This window comes from Rhipicephalus microplus, chromosome 2, assembly GCF_043290135.1.
Source record: "Rhipicephalus microplus isolate Deutch F79 chromosome 2, USDA_Rmic, whole genome shotgun sequence".
Lineage (NCBI taxonomy): Eukaryota > Metazoa > Arthropoda > Arachnida > Ixodida > Ixodidae > Rhipicephalus > Rhipicephalus microplus.
The window spans coordinates 238,496,065-238,513,118 of NC_134701.1; the positions used below are offsets into that span (position 1 = coordinate 238,496,065).

The 17,054-nt window shown below is 47.6% G+C and overlaps 1 protein-coding gene across 2 annotated transcripts in view; it reads right to left on the bottom strand.

Moving 5' to 3' along the window:
- The window catches only part of rg (A kinase anchor protein rugose), a 344,807-nt gene that overhangs the window by 23,037 nt on the left and 304,716 nt on the right, over positions 1-17,054 (bottom strand). For both annotated transcript variants that reach the window (XM_075878095.1, XM_075878093.1), the window contains exons 39-43: positions 3,321-3,423; positions 2,619-2,734; positions 2,399-2,511; positions 915-1,328; positions 419-491 (exon numbers count right to left, since the gene is read on the bottom strand). In XM_075878095.1, coding sequence (XP_075734210.1) covers positions 419-491; positions 915-1,328; positions 2,399-2,511; positions 2,619-2,734; positions 3,321-3,423 — 819 coding nt within the window. The remainder of the gene's footprint in view (positions 1-418; positions 492-914; positions 1,329-2,398; positions 2,512-2,618; positions 2,735-3,320; positions 3,424-17,054) is intronic.

Genomic DNA, 17,054 nt, shown 5'->3' on the forward strand with positions numbered 1-17,054 from the left:
CAAACAGAGCCACGCCCCGCGATCACGATTTTAATTAGCCGCCACCTCGGGCGACCGCGTAGTATAGGAGAGGAGGGAGGCAGTGCCTCGGCCTGGTGCGGCGATGCCAGTGCCCGGCTCGGTGCGGTCTGGAGACGAGAGATGGCGCGCGCGTTCTCAAAAGCATGATAAAACATCCATTTGTAAGACGCCTGCAACGGATACTCGCCGATTGCACGATCAACCAGCCCGCCTCTTCCAATAGAATGTCTCGTGGAGGGCCAAGCGAAATCGCGGATGTAAAAAAATCGGCGTTCGCGGAGAGCTCAGGAGAGGCTATAGGCCGTAGGACAACACAACAGAATACGTAGCGTGTAACAGTAACAATTCGTTTAAAAATCTCGTAATTTAAGCAGATTTAGAAGGACGGGCGACTCACCCCGCTGCTTGTAACCGAAGATGAGGTCGATCCACTGGTGCAACTGGCAGGAGACGAACTCGGACTCCAGGGCCTGCGGCGAAGTGTTCGAGAATTACTTGCACGGGCGAATCAACACACGGAAGCGGCCATTAATGCCGCGTGGGTCTCTCCCTCTATCTCTCCCTATTTCGTCCGTAAACGCAACAGTAGCCCATAATCGGCCAGCCTTGCAGACGGCAGCGACAGTTCCGCCAATACAGGAAACTGCACACATCACGCATGCCGTTTTACCGGGGTAAATATACATTTACGCAGCTGTTTTATTATATCGGTGGACTGACGTCGGCAACTGTCTCGCGAGATGCCCGCGAAACAGTAGCGAAGTTTGTCAGCGAATTACAGCATTCCAAGTCCACTGTCAACTTTAAAAAGGAACACTCACTGCAGTTATTCCTTGATGGGCACCCAATACTAGAGTTTAAAGTTGATTTGTAACAGCCTATAGCAAACTGACCATGCGGTTGATGCGCACGAACTCCTCGGGCGAGGCGGCCCACGGGGGCAGAACGACGTCGCCGACTTGCGTGCCGTCCTCCTGGCGACCCAACTGGTAGCCGTTCTTGTTGACCAGCATCTCGGGCAGGTAGAAGAACTCGGGGATCAGCTCCTTGACGTCCGAGGTGTCGCGCTGGCAGTTCTTCCACGACTGGGCGATGGAGGCGAACATGCGGTTCGCGTGGTCGAACTTGCCCCCTTGCAGGGCCAGGAAGAGCGTGGTGAAGGGTTCGACGCGCACCAGCCAGTTGAGCGTGAACGCGGCCGTCGAGTAGTGGGTGCCGTAGTGGAAGGGCGGGATCACCTCGTGCTCCCACGTCTCGTAGCGCTCCTCGAAGAACGCCCGCCGGCTCGGGTTCAGGGCGCCGATGGGCTGCGCGTGGACAGTCAGTTCGCTTATACCGGGTCTTCCCTTATCCGAACCGGAAAGGCCTACTACGTTCTGCTATTTGATTGATTGATTGATATGTGGGGTTTAACGTCCCAAAACCACCATATGATTATGAGAGACGCCGTAGTGGAGGGCTCCGGAAATTTCGACCACCTGGGGTTCTTTAACGTGCACCCAAATCTGAGTACACGAGCTACACACATTCCGCCTCCATCGGAAATGCAGCCGCCACAGCCGGGATTCGACCCCGCGACCTGCCGGTCTTAGCCACTAGACCACCTCGGCGGGGCTACGTTCTGCTTTTTGCTACACACAAAGCCTTATTGAAACTGGCGCGACGCACGCGTTTACGTCCCCCCCTTCCCCACCACTAATCACGAAACCCAGCCGAGTTAAACATTTAGGGACATTTACGCATAGGGGAAGAATTTGTTCTCAAAGTATACAAGTGCTCAGTAGAAATGCCTCTGGTGAGCTTTGTCGGCCGCCTTTTCGCATAAAGCCGAGTATCTATACGTATTTGAGCACTTGCGGTGTTCATTATACGCTTGTATTTCCAATCAAATTCATAAAGACGCATAAAGTTGTTACATGTCTAAAAACGATAGACGTAAGTGACAGCATACCACACAATAAAGTAAAAAAAAAATGTTATACTACATACACAGTCCTGACTGGGTACAAGTCGGCGCCATGAAACATGATTCATGCAGAGCTGAAAAACGAAGAACGAAAAAGCAAAGGACGAGTGCTCTCTGGTTCTATGCTTCTTTCGTCTTTCCGCACAGTATCAACCATAAAAATATTCCAACTAGTCCAACTTTACATTACACGGCAATATCGGTATCGCGGCATTACCCAATAAACACCATATGCGAAAACGTATATAGATAAAGCCCATTGCCGGGCGGGACGCTGCAGAATATGCGCGGGTAATATATATATATATATATATATATATATATATATATATATATATATATATATATATATATATATATATATATATATATATATATATATATACACATGCGCAGTATATATGCTCTCACCTTGGACAGATCCCTGTAGTTGCTGGGGAGGCTGAGGTCCAGCTCTGGAGACTCGTAGTTGGTGAGCACCCACGGAAACACCGGATACTGGTTCAGATCGTTGTAGGTACGTCCTGCGCGTGCGTCGAGTCGAAAAACAATGCATGCATGCACAAATGCACTGTACACACATTTTAGTCGAGCAGCAGCGGCATGAAGGTATAGATCAATATCAACGTACCGGCGATGGTGTTGAGGAACATGAGGTACTCGAAGTTGCTAATCTCCCGCCTCTGCCACTTCTGGGTCATGTTGGACTGCTGGAAGATCTGCCGCGGAGACATCAGCGAGGCACGCCTGCGCGCGGAACGGTGACAACTGGCTGTGTAATCCACGACACAACACGTGACATGCACATCTAATGACGGTACCAAAAGACACTCTGCGAAACGGTGGGGCATGTATCGCGACAAGAAGAAGAAGCCTCGTGGCATCACATCTTACTTTTTACCATTTGTTCCAATACAGCTACGTATTGGAACACACACACACACATTCTTCCATGAGTCCAGCTATTTTTTATTTTTATCACTTCCTTCTATTATCCAGAAAAGATACCACGTTTCTTCTTAGACACAGTATTTTCTTTACTTCGAAGTGCACTCTGTTCTCATCTGGACGACAGCTCTCAAGAAAGCTATTTAACTCCTCGAACATAAAACCATCTGCGATTTCAAGAATCTTGCAAAGCAGCACGGCGTGAGAACGCGCATCCTTACAACAGTTATTTTTTATAAGTATGTAGTACCTCCGTATTGTTGCCTTCAGGAATTATTCTGATGAGGTGTAGCAGACTAATGCAATAAAATTCTTCGGTATGGTAGCTGGAGTAATTTCACGGCTATAGGTATATATCAAATGCAGCAAAGATCCGGGCCCATACCTGGTCTGCGGGATGCCGTACTTGATGCCCACTCCGACGCACGGCAGCGCCTTGACGACTCGCTTCACCGTCTTCTGGCTGTCGAACGCGAACATTATGGAGGCTGCGCAAAGAAGAGGCACGGACATGAGACGTGTAGCATGGAGACAGTTTCACACTGCGATGCTATACGCAATCTCTTTGGACGACAGACGTGACAAAGACAAAAGCGTCGCTCACCTGATGGGAAACACTAAATGTTCAAAGTGCGACTCAAGAACGACTTCATTACTGCACAGATTGCCCACAAGAGGCGACATTGAAAGAACTTGTGTGCGCATTTCCCTCCTGTCCCGTCACGTTACATGTAACTCTGCACGCAAACCTGAATGTGTCACACCAAACTATGGCAGCAACATACGCCTTGCTAAATTGAAAGTAACGCCCACGTCATGAAATGCCGATGGGGCGTCCTGTAAGATCGTTCAGAGATAACGCAAGCTTAACAGCTGAAGCTATACAACGCAACTTAGTGAGCAGACGTCATGCACATATTGGTTAGCGAATACCACGCGAATAAAACGTCAGATACACTTCAGCAGGCAAATACAGGAACATACAAAGAGAACCCTAGTGCTCGTATTAATTAGACGATGCTCATCTTAATTACCAATTCAGTAATCATACTCTGTAAATCACAGGAATATGTGCCGTACAGTTGTACTGCTTATGTAACATAAAATAAACATGAATGCAGTCATCATGCCGGAATCTCGGCGTTGTTAAATGTGACACCACAGATCGCAAGGTATACTATACCCCTATTATACCTCTTGACAAAGAAGACAAGTTCCAAGAATTCGTTGAGATACTAGAGCACATTGATGTATTTCTATATACTGTGGCCTAGAACTGTACGTTACGATTTACTGGTATACGAAAACTTCAACGATACCTCACCACCATTTTCTCGTCTTTGCATTGGCTTACCATGCTTCGATCCTTCCTAAGTCTAGAGCCATCAAGTATTTATTAATGCGGCGTAGCTTAGTATTCTTGTTTAGCTAGTGCAAGCCTCTATCTATTTAACGCACGAGACATGCGAATGGCTCCTAACCCGCTTTGGTGGTCTACAGTGATTATGGTGCTCGACTATACGCCGAAGGCCACGCGATCGAATCCCAGCAACGACGGTCGCATTTCGACAGAGGCATAATGTTAAAGGCTTGTGTACTTGGATTTAGGTGCACGTTAAAGAGCCCCCCAGCTGCTGTAAATTTCCGGAGCCCTCCATTACCGCGGGCGTCATAACCATATAGTAGTTTTTGGACGCGATAGCGAACCATTTATTATTAATAGCTGTATACATCCGTTTCAACTCATGCACGCCCTTTCAACATCTGCCTTTCGTCCTCAACAGCAGCACATTTCGCAAGGCTATCACCAACCGCAAAACCCTTTGCAGCCTTCCTCCTAATTAAGAGCAGCTGCTGTAAATGACAGCAAGGTCCAACCGCGACACTGTTTTTATTGCTTGCCTTTTCGTCCTGTTTCCTTACTATTCAACTCGCCCAGTGATCGATCGTGACGATAATGATGATGCGGCAATTCGTCAGAACCAATAACGATAAGCGAAAGAGTTCGGATAAAACAAAAGTGTTGGCAAATAAGCACTCGTTCTTGCCATTACACGCAGGACCAGGGTCTTGCAAAGGCGACAGAGATCCGCAGCGACAGCCGAATAACAAACACCGGCCACGGCGAAGTTCGTACATCGAATATTGCCAACAGCGAACACTGGGCGAAACCGTCGCTCGGTGAGCACTTCACACGATGACAAACAAAGACCTTAGAAAAGCGAACACATGTGGATGGCAAAGACGAATTAACGCACCGCGAAATGAGACTGCTGATAAACCGTAAAGGTAACGTCCGCTTCTGTACTGTGTACCGTACTTTTCAGCTAACGTGGTTACTTGGGCGAGTTGGTACGGCATCATTCACATAAAAACAGCGCCAATAACGAGGGACAAGAAAAGAAGGAGACAGACAGCGGCACTGACTTACAACAAGATTGATTTGCTGGAACCGCGCTATATATACTTGAGCAGTATCTGACAAATATGAGGAATGACAAACCAAAGAAAACAGAATTCAACTAAAAACCCAGTAATCATCGTAATCATCACGTGTGCCAACATTCTGAAGAAAAAAAAATTTTTGTGATAGAACGCAACCGCCACTCAGGATTGAAGCGCCCAGCGGCTGTCCCCACAAAACAGTGGCATCGCCAAACGGTAAGTGACAAACATGATATACAATTTGTCGCTGGGTTTTGATTGATTGATTGATATGTGGGGTTTAACGTCCCAAAATCATCATATGATTATGATAGACGCCGTAGTGGAGGGCTACGGAAACTTTGACTACCTGGGGTTCTTTAACGTGCACCCAAATCTGAGCACACGGGCCTACAACATTCCCGCCTCCATCGGAAATGCAGCCGGGATTCGATCCCGCGACCTGCGGGCCAGCAGCCGAGTACCTTAGCCACTAGACCACCGCGGCGGCGCATTTGTCGCTGGGTAACAACACACACAGGGCTGTCTCTTTCTACTGCGCATGTCGTCCATTCAATGTTTCACCAAAGCGCCAACGCTGCTACACTTAAGCGGCCATAGAGGCACGGATCAAACCGCCGATTACATCAAGCGCGACACGCGACACCCGTCATTTGGCCGACATATATGTGAAATAATTTCGTACAGCTTCCAATCTGATTTTTTTCACGGCCTGGGTTCGAATGGGTGGAACCGGTTTTGCGCACTCTGATATCCCGTGAAACCAATGTAAGGGAGGGGGCGGCATATTCGCTTAGCTTCGTGCAAATGCGGTAATACTGCGCACACAAAAGGCCGACGCATGGCGGAGGAAGGCTGCCGTGATCCACCGGCGCCGCAGCTGTCGCCTGACGGGGGTCTCCGGCACTATCGGCGCGAGGCCAGGCCACGGCGTGACGCGTTGTGTAAACACAGCGCGGAGCGATCATCACGCTCTCATCTTCGACCGGGGAGGCCTGCCGCCCTGCCGCGTTCTCTCTCTTGGGTGCACCCCCCTCCGCTCTGCTGTCGTCGATGGGAGCCCCCCTGTTTACGCCGTGACAGACAAGGAGCACGAAGGAAGGTCGTGAAAGCCTCTCCAAGACCGCCCATCACACACCCCTTCATTGCAGCGCATGCACCGGCCTCTTCCGTCGACCGCGGCGGACGCGTCTCGGAGATCTCGAAGCTACAGCGGCGGCATGGCTGCGAAGAGCAGCCCAGACTGCAGCAGCCGATAGCGAAGGTGTGCTTCGTGGATCTCGATCACGCGTCGTGCGGCGCTGCTGGATGCCGCATGCAGAGGCAGCGCGCTTCCTGAGAGGCGGCGAACTATGCGGTTATCTATACCTCTTCCGTGCAACGTACCCGGAAGAGCTCTAATCCGCCACCGTGCTGCGCTCTGACCATACATGTTTGCCGAGTCGTTAATAAAATACCTTTTTTTTTCTTTTTCTTCATTTTCGAACCTGTTAAGAGGCTTCCTTCAGACAGTGCGAAACGGGAGGAGGACAATAGCTCCAGGCTTCATCTATAGCTTCATCTCGTTCATTGAATGCGGACAGGCGCGAATGGGAAATAATCATTCACAGATGCACACCAGTCCGAAAAACTGATACATCTTCGATACATCTTCGACGGTGAAGTGCATGATCGAGTTCTCACATTCTTCGTAAGCACTGACAATCTGTTACCTGACTCACGGAGTCGAAGAAACGCATCTGAGGTTGTTGCTGCTGCGCTAAAACGAGACAGCAGCACGAACCACATAAGCTTTCAATGGAGATGCCGTACATCTAGAGCTGAGCTCCGAGGCTTAATATCGCCAATAATCTTTGTAAGTGACTTTGTAAAATGACAATAATCTTTGTAACATGACAGATGATACGTACATGGCTTAAATGCGCAAGCAATACTATTGCCAATTCAAATTATATCACGCGGTAGTTAACATTATTTTACAGTCCTGATTCATTGTGTTTCAAATTAATTTCGAAGATGAGACAAGTGTTGTGTTCGTAGTGGGGAATTCGCAAGGCACTGACTAGTGGGACCATCTCCAAGTGCGAAGCGCGAGCGTGTGCACGTGCTGTAGACGCTGCACTGCTCAAGCTCAAGCAACAGCTTTTTACTTAATCCGAGTAAATGTGCCCTTTTTGTTTTCCCGCTGCAATACCCTGTGAACATCTCTCTGTCTTACCACCATGAGGACATAACACAGCTGGAATCTGTTAAATAACTTGGAGTAATTTATCACACGTCGCTTAACTGACGACCTCGTATCGAATATATCGCCGGAAAAGGAGTGCGGGCCATTGGCATATTACGTAGGCTAAGCAAATACCGCATAGGTATCAGAAGAGACACATTGTTAATGATATATCGCATGTACGTTCGTCCCATTTTGGAATTTGGATGTGTACTTTTCTCTGGAGTTCCAGCTTACAAGTTGCGGCCTCTAATTCTTCTGGAAAAAGAAGCTTTGCGCTTATGCCTTGGCCTTCCCAAAACAGTTGCCAACAATGTGTTGTATCTCGAATCGAGGGTCCCTCCGCTTTCTTGTAGAATTCGCCTTCTGACTGTTCAGACATTCTTAAGAATTTATGAATCACCATTACGACATTCAGAAACAGCCTTTATTTCCACCCCGGAATCATTTTTTTCTGCTAGATGGCCGCGATTTCACACGCCACAAATTATATTTGTGCAAAATTTACTGGAGCCTCTAAACGTACGTATAATCGACATCATGCCGAGTCGAGATAATTTAGCCCCGGTGGAAATTCAATTCGACGACATTTTTCCTAATAATGCCAAATTACTTCCCCATAATATTTTGGATGGTTTACTACAAGATCACCTGCGCCGTATTACAACGAACGTTATTATTGCTACAGACGCATCGCAATACGACGAAAAGTCGGGGGTTGGTATTTTCAGCCCAATTATAAATTGGATTTATTCCCTTCGACTACCCGATTTCATACCCGTTTTTGTGGCTGAGTTTCTGGCAGTGGTGCTCGCCTTACGCAAGTTAGATACAGCAATTACATCAGCTGTCATAATAACAGATTCCCTATCTCTCTGCGCGGCACTTTCTGTTGGTGCTGATAATCAAGTAACAAAGGCGTTCCGTGCTCTAGTACCTGCGCATTTGAGAAAAGTACGATTAGTTTGGGTGCCTGGACATAAAGGTTTGTTTCTAAATGAAATAGCCGATTCCTTAGCCAAGTCGTCAATCAGCGAACCAATTCTACCACTCTGTCCATCATCCGCTTATGTGACTGCTGCTCGATTCCGCAGACGTACGCTTATGCAAGTCTTTAAAGGTTCAGCACTAACAAACTCTACAGAATATCGCCATTTATTATATCCCTGGCGAAGAGACTTTTGCCGCACTCGAAAACAAGAAGTAGCTATCACAAGGCTGCGTTGCCGAGTACCAAATCTAAATTACTATAAACACAGGTCTGCTCAGGCACCTTCGCCACTGTGTGCATTCTGTGATGAACTGGAAACAATAGACCATTTCTTTTTGACCTGCAGGCGGTTTAACACATTACGAAAAACCCTATTAGAAATACCTTTACGTGGTATTGGTATGGACTTATCTCTGCCTGTCATTTTGTCTTTTGGAGCTTCCATTTCTGGTTTCTCTAATGCGACAGTGTGCGCGGCCGTCCGGGACTATATTGATGAAACTAATAGGTTGACTAATTTACCAGTTTCATTATCCTAACAGGTCCACATAATTATATACGTATAAAATCATATTATTGCTCTATTCTAAGAATAAATTCGTTTATGTAAATATTTACATGCATTATATTAAGCAACACACTTTCCTAGCCTATTGGTAATTTTTCTGTAAGCCTCCATCATTCAAAATATGAACAGTAAATTTTGAAACCACTCGATTCTTGGCCAATCCCCCACAGTGGGTATGCGCCACTTACAATAGGAGAACAAGAACAACAACAACATTTGTGACCGTACCGGCTGCCTGCCTACTACCTGGCGTCGCTATTAAAACTCCCTTGCTCGTTATATTTGCATTTTATTTCAACTTATACGCCGCCGCTATTAGCAGCGCGAGAACCATTGTGGAACTGTTCGACCAAACACGAAAATTCCGGCGAGCAGGTGATGCACGGTGAACAGCAGCGCATTTAGCGAGAAACGAAGTATCCTCCTTCTCATCACCCTCGCGTCGACACTTGCACTGTTTCAGTGTACTCGTTTTCAGTATACCGAAAACGAGTTAAGGCGACGCCATACCCAACACTATAGCCGCGGAGCTAGGAAGCTATAACAATGGACAGCACATCAAACAAATGAACAGGTTCCAACCACTGCAGGAAAAAAAAGCAGATACAGAGCAGCTTTTCCATATGCTCGTTCTTGACAATGGACACAGCGGTAAACGCCGAGGAGGGACAGAGCACGAGGTGGGAGGGGTGGCCGGGCCCGGTCACTGACGACGCGGGCGGCCGCAGAGCGAAATCACAGTGATTCGGGCCGCGATCGGTGGGATTCGGGCACGACCCACGGGGGCAGGGAGGTTCGATAGCGACGTGGGGGGGCAGGCACACAGCGAATAGACTGCATCACTGCCCGGCGAGGAAAACAAAAAACAAAAAACGAAGTGCTGTGCGCCGCATTGCGCCCTTCACGACTCGCAGTATGCGCTTGAATGTGGTTCGAAAATCGATTTATTTGAAACCACACTGGAGCTGCATACGTCGCAACTGTAAGACCAATGTACGTGTCATATAACCACAACATGGATTACACTGTCTTTTGAAGCACGTTTTTTTGTGAAATGAACATATGCCAATAATATAAAAACCGCTGGTCTATTGCGCCAAATCCACGACTTGATTATGTGGAAGTCGTATAATAAGGGAATTAACTTTGACCACCTGGGTATCTTCAAAGTGAACATAAATCTAGACACACGGATGTTCTTCCCATTCCATCCCCATCCAAATACGGCCGCTGTGGCGGGAAATCGAACCCGCGCCCTCGAGCTCAGTATAGCGTGCCACCTTATACACTTACTAACTATAGCTACCCTGGCGGTTAGAACTTAAGCAATGCTAGCTTAAGTCTCTTACTAAATAATCTTCGCATTTCTAATGTTACCCGTCTATCTTCATCATACTTGGGATTCGGGTTACCTGTAACCGCATTTTATCGAACGTCTCAAAACTGAGCGAATCAACAAGAATACACGGTTTGAAAAAGCTATCTACACGCAACATTTTAAATCGCCTTCCTTCACAAGCTCAGCTGCCACGCGGAGAAGTATCTTTGGCACACCACTCAGCGTGCGCGATTAGCTTACGCAATGCAGCGATTCTACAATGCCCTCGCTTTTCGCACTTATCAGTGGCTCGTACGGCGCTCAGCCAACGTTATCACGAGGCGGCACATTATCAAAGGAAGGAATGAAATGGTGCGAAAGTAATCCTTGCATTATATCGGCTTCGGCTCGAAAATCGCACTAGAAGCGGTACTTCTTGATTACTCGCTGCTTCACGTCAATAACAAAAACTCTACAGTTAAATGAGGCAGTCGTGCCGAAACGTCGCGTTCTTTATTACATCATAAACGTTTCTAAGCCACGCATTCGGCCTCCATATATCCTGCACGTCTGACAAAGTGATGCTGACATTCAGCAAAACGGGCTTCCCTCAAGTACATTCCATGGTTGCAGAAGCCCAACTCGGCGCTTCTGTTTCCATGGGTGACACTCGCCTAAGCAAGCTGCAAGTTTTCGCGGCCTACTCTCTGAAAGTGGCAGCGCTGGCGACGAAGCATTTCAAGAAAGCGCAAAGACAGTAGCCCGCTTATCCAAACATCGGACTGCTTAACAGACTGCGGGAATGCCAACATGCGCCGGGTGGAGAAACTGATCCTCGCGGTCAAAAAAAGTGCAGAGTCACTGTCACGAGCAGCAAGGCGCACCGTGAAGGACCCCAGCCGGCAATCGCTTCGCACTCGAAGAGCACACACATGCCAGCAAAACGAAGTCGCGTCGGGAAACAAGACGAAGTCGGCGCGCGTCTCGCAACAAGAAGCCAGGGTATATATGGCACGGATTAAAGACGCCTCGCCCTAAACTTCCTTCTCAGCTTTTACAACAGAGGCAGGGGGTGTGTGTGGACGAGAGGGTAGGCGTGAAATCGCAACAAGCGAGCGGCGGAAGACGCAATGAAAGCGTGAAAGACTCGGCGGGAACCGCGCAGCGCGGCCGGAGCTCTTGACACAGCCACCACGTGGAGTATATAAAGCCCCTCGATGTACCGCAACGTCGCGGTTTTAGGCAGCCTTTTTTCAAGCTCGGAAGCTGCGAAATCTGATGTGCTTGTTTGAAAAATGTTTCCGCTTTCTAAGCAATTAGAACTGTTCAGTGGTCACCACATTTGCCGCGATAATCTTCTTTGGAAGCGTAATGAAGTTCGGGGATATTATATAATTCATCCTACAAATCATTCTTCAACTTAGTCAACTGGCACTAGCACAGCGATAGTGCGTATAAAACTGTAAACTTCATGGTGTGAAAACGTCGCAAAACTTATATTCTCACGTGATATTCGTATACTGTCAATTTCATCTCGACAACATCACTATATCTTCTTAGTTACCACACTTTCTACACATTCATCCTCGTTCCATGTTACAGCGATCTCGCTGCTATCTTGTATAAAGGGTTGGAAACGCAGCGGACGCGACGAAAAAAAGAAGTGGCATGTTAAATTACTAAACAACGATAGATTTTCAAAAGCGGCTGACAAGTGCGACATCACTACTGCAGCCATGCACATCGACCGCTGCTTTTTGCACATGGTTCGTTGCCCGTGAACTCTAAGGCATATGCTTTAATCTAACGCGGCACCACGAACGAGTATAGTTCACGTTCGTGCTAACCGACGTGAACACGGCATGCGCACGATTCTGCCGCTGCATGCGCGAGTTCCCTGCGGTTTCTCGGGGAGCCACGGGTGTAGGAAAGGTGCGCAGCGCGAAGACCCCCAGGACTCTTTCGCGCGGTCCGCACCGCTGTCTTTTTATAAACAACAGCGAACCGCGACTAATTGCCGCGCCAGGGAACCCGCGATCCCAGCACGAGGCAGGAACTGCGGGCGTCTCGGCCGGCGAGCACCCATGTCCTCTTTCCGGTCGTATCTCTTACACGCGTGTAACAACCAGAAAAGCACGACGGTCTGGCCGAAAGATGGCGTTACATTTACCACGAGGTTATACTGTATAGAGGGTGATTTGCCGCAGGGCATGCATGGAATAAAATGTACGGATCAGTTCTGACGCACAGGGATGAGAAGTGGAATTTATTCGAGGTGCTCGTTCCTCTGTTAGACAAAGCCAAGTGAATCGAACAGACAAGCTATGGAAAGCGTGTATGAAACACTATTTGCTGGTTTTCAGCCGTAGTTTAAAAAAAGTATGTCATAAATTAAAGTGAGTTAAAGCTGACAAAAAAAGCCGCGTTCCATCGGTGGGATCGGAATTCGAAATTTCCGAATTTCGGGTCCCATACTCTACCAACCCAGCTATATACGACGGAAGGTGTATCCCGACCGTTTTGTTGGGTATTTCTGTACGGATAATAGTTGGCACTTCTGTAGCCACGAGAAGTGGGAAAAGATAACAAGGAGAACGATAAATAACAATTAAGCTAAACGTATACTATACGCGAATACCACTCGAAAACATGGCTCGCTGTAAGTTTCAAGCGTGTACAAAGCGAACATATATCTGCGCGACCATTAAATCGTGGACACCCGCTCGTTTTGCGTTGTATTCACCGGCTTCGCAAAATCGGTCACCATGCGTAATACTCAAACGTACTCAACTGGCAGTTTGGCGTGCAAACAACCAGGAACACAGCTACGAGTGACTAAATGTCGACATTATTGCCGACGAAGTACACAAGCGCGCATAGAAATCCAAGAGGCCATCGATATTTTTTTTTCCCACCTATGTTCCCACCCTATCTAATTTGGCTTGGTGTATGCTGCAGTTTGCTTGTATAGACGTGTGTTGAATAGCCCGAAACACAAACTGTTTGAAAAAAAGATCTGAACTATCGCGTACGGTGCATCTAACGAGAATTGTATACATGGCATGAAGATCCGCAGAAGCGGCGCAAAACGGACTATTTCTATATGATTTATAGATATTGTTGCCGTAATTTTGCAGCGCTGCTCTCCCCACGAGTAACAAGGAGAAACCTCTGCGTGAGGTACGCGATGGATAAGAACACTTGAAGATGCGCCAGCAGCTCGACATGCACATGTGACCAAATTACCTGTTCGGCCGGCCTCGAGTGTACTGATTATGAGCTAAACGAATGCACAAGCGTCTTGAACTTTCGGTGAGACAACGACTGCACCTTGAGATAACAGGGAAGATGACAGCCCGAGAGCCTTGAATGCCCACACGTCGAACGTCAAGGAGATAAGCCCTTTCGTACCCTTCCTCTCAATAGCCACAGGCGCGCGTGCATCAGCGACGCACGCACACTGTCATGGTTTAGCGGCGTGATTTCCTACGCGGCATATTTCTGCCTATATATGTACAAGCTGACTCGATCCGCATTTGCTGGGTTCGCATAAACGCGGCGTACTATAGAATTGGAACGGATTTTTCCCCCATTGAACAAGTGCGATTGTGGCGATTCAACGCTCAATATGCAGAAAATGAGGCAGTGCGCGTACACACCTGCCAGGGTCCTCTATTTTGTTCATAGTTCCCTTAATTACTCCCTTTCATGAGAAGCCCATCCGTACTCCTGTAAAGAAACCAACAAATAATTGTATAATGGTACCTGTTTTTTAATTTTTTTTGTGCAACAGAAAGATTACCTATCGGAGTGTCTAATCACGGAGTGACAACTCGGAAAACGTTCTGAAACACTTATAATAAGAATTTTCAACATGCGGCGACTGTGACGTTTTACACACGACACGCTGCAAAGAGTAAAAGGCGAGAATGACGGCGGTTTGTGTCACGTCGTGCGCCGCGGTTTGCTGCGCTTGTGTGCACTCCGCGAGCATGCGCCGCGACTCGTCATGTTCCTTGGCACAAATGTAGCTTCACGCTATTCTTTTATTTTCACCAATATCTAATATCACACGTCCTGGCCAGCTAACAGTCCCCTTAAGCATAAAGTTTCCTAAAATTAACTAGAGGGGCACTGCGATCGTTCAGCGACCGTGCACGAGAACGATGGGTACAGTACACGGATTTGCTTATAGTCTTCGTATCTTGCGGGCCTCTAATCGCACTTGTATCTCCGTTTGTTGCCGTGTTTCGAACCCTTTTCGACTTCATGGCAAGATTTGAATCGGTGAGCCTAAAAGGTTAAGGCGGCGAAGTGCCACTCGCGGAACACTTTCTGATCGCGTTTTGTGACAAAGCAGCTCCAAGCCACGCGAAGCATATATATACCGGAGCCGGAAGTATGAAGATTAGACAAGATCCTTCCCATGCCCACCGATGATGATGATGATATGTAGAGTTTAACGTCTCAAAACCACTATATGATTATGAGAGACGCCGTAGTGGAGGGCTCCGGAAATTTCGACCACCTGGGGTTCTTTAACGTGCGCCCAAATCTGAGCACACGGGCCTACGGCATTTCTGCCTCCATCGGAAATGCAGCCGCCGCAGCCAGGATTCGAACCCGCGACTTGCGGGTCAGAAGCCGAGTACCTTAGCCACTAGACCACCACGGCGGGGCTCCCATGCCCACCGAAGCGTTGTGCGTTGCAGCTTCCACAGACAATAACGCCAGAGTTGCCTCTATAGTGCATTTATAGGAAACTCTATGCTTTTAACTCTTTCGTTACCGCGCGCACGGCCGTGCCACGCCTATTCAAATCGATCACCAGTGATCGACGCTTTGTATCATCGATTTTGGCACGCTGAATTTGTTTCTCGTGCAAACGCAGCACATTCTTGTTAGTCCGGCCCCTAAACCTTTAGAATAAATTTGATTGCCCATTTTGACAACATAGTGATTTGTGACAGACCTTGGCGCGAAGAAATGTGCGTGTGTTGTTGGGAAAATGCACTTGGCTGGCGAACTTCACAGAAGTGCGTGCCCCTCGTGATTATGCCGCAGTAACATCAAAGTTCTGTAATGAAAAGAAGCTTCGCAATGAAAATATCAAACTCATGAAGGTATCACCTTCGCAATCTGACAGTGCTGATCAGTAACAATTGCCAGAAACTTTTGCCGTGGCTATTGAATAGTGAGCTGTTGCTATAGGAGTCGGGGAAACTTTGTTCAGGGGGTCCACCGGATGTATAAAGTGTGGAGGCGGCCTTCTAAGTCAGTTTCCACCAGCTTTGGCTTCGCTTGTATTGTTATATCAGACGCAGGGCCACATTAAGTGTCGCCCTCCTATATGGCGGCAGCATCACGCGCGCATAGTGCACACCTGCGCCGCGAGAGGCGCGCACCGCAAGAAACTATTGTGCAGCCACACCTAGATTGAGTGACTAAATTGAGTGCCCTCATTCTCGAGCTCTAAGCTCGAGAATGACGGCACTCAATGACGGTCTCAGCTCTACTTTTTATGGCGACGATGCTTCACGTCAGGCTGAGAGATCCGCAGCCATTCATGGGTAACGGCCTGAAGTTGTCTCCTCCGCCGCAGGTGCGTAGCTGCGGACCTTTAGGCACAGTGTTATAGCTAATCTGGTTACGTGCGTGGTCCAGATGGTGTGCTGGCGCCGGCTGCAGAGCTTCTCCAACCGACAAGAAGGCCATCGAAGCACACCTTGGCCTTGACTACTGAGCAGCGCAAAACGTTCTAGAACTAAGCGCAGTATTGTTCTTTTTTTTTTTGAATACGCTGTGCAAAAGTGCAAAGAAATATGATTGGATGCATATATTGGAAAGTCAACCTATGCGGAGTGAGGTTACGGTAGAGGAAATAGCCAAGTTCACTGGACATGTGGTTTATAGAGAGGTTATCCACATTGCGGGCATCCTCCTATATTGGAAGACCTGCAATCTCTTATCGCAACAGAACAAAAATTTACCGAGAAACGTGTACGAGTTCGCTCATGCCCCAGGAAAAAAACTCAGCAATGCTTCACCGCATTGCATGAGCAACGAAGCAGCACCTCGGTTCCGATTGTCTTCGTATATGTGAATAGAAACAAAAAAATTCTACAACATTCAATATTTATTGTACTCTTTCCGGGGTCATTTACCTAGAAAATGTATATTTTGAATTTTCTTTGCACTGAATATTTTTGCATATATGGTGTTTTTTGTATTTCACTCTTTGCTCGCAACCAAAAATTGCACACTTTTCACATCATTATTCATCCGTAAATATTTTTCTTGCTCTACAACAGGAAGCTGCCGGGAGACACGGTTTCTCCGTTAGCTCCAATAGGTGGGAGCCCAGCCCAGCAATTCCAGAAATTAATACAGTTTATCTCTCTCTCTCTCTCTCTCTCTCCAGCGTATATATATTTTTAGAAGGAGCATTTGATCCTACAAAATTTCGCATGCTGCAATGTGTGCTCGAGTACTTTTCAAACTGGCAAAAGCTATCTTCCAGAGACATACGGAAAATAACCATTGTCGCGCGGTAACGAAAGAGTTAAGTAC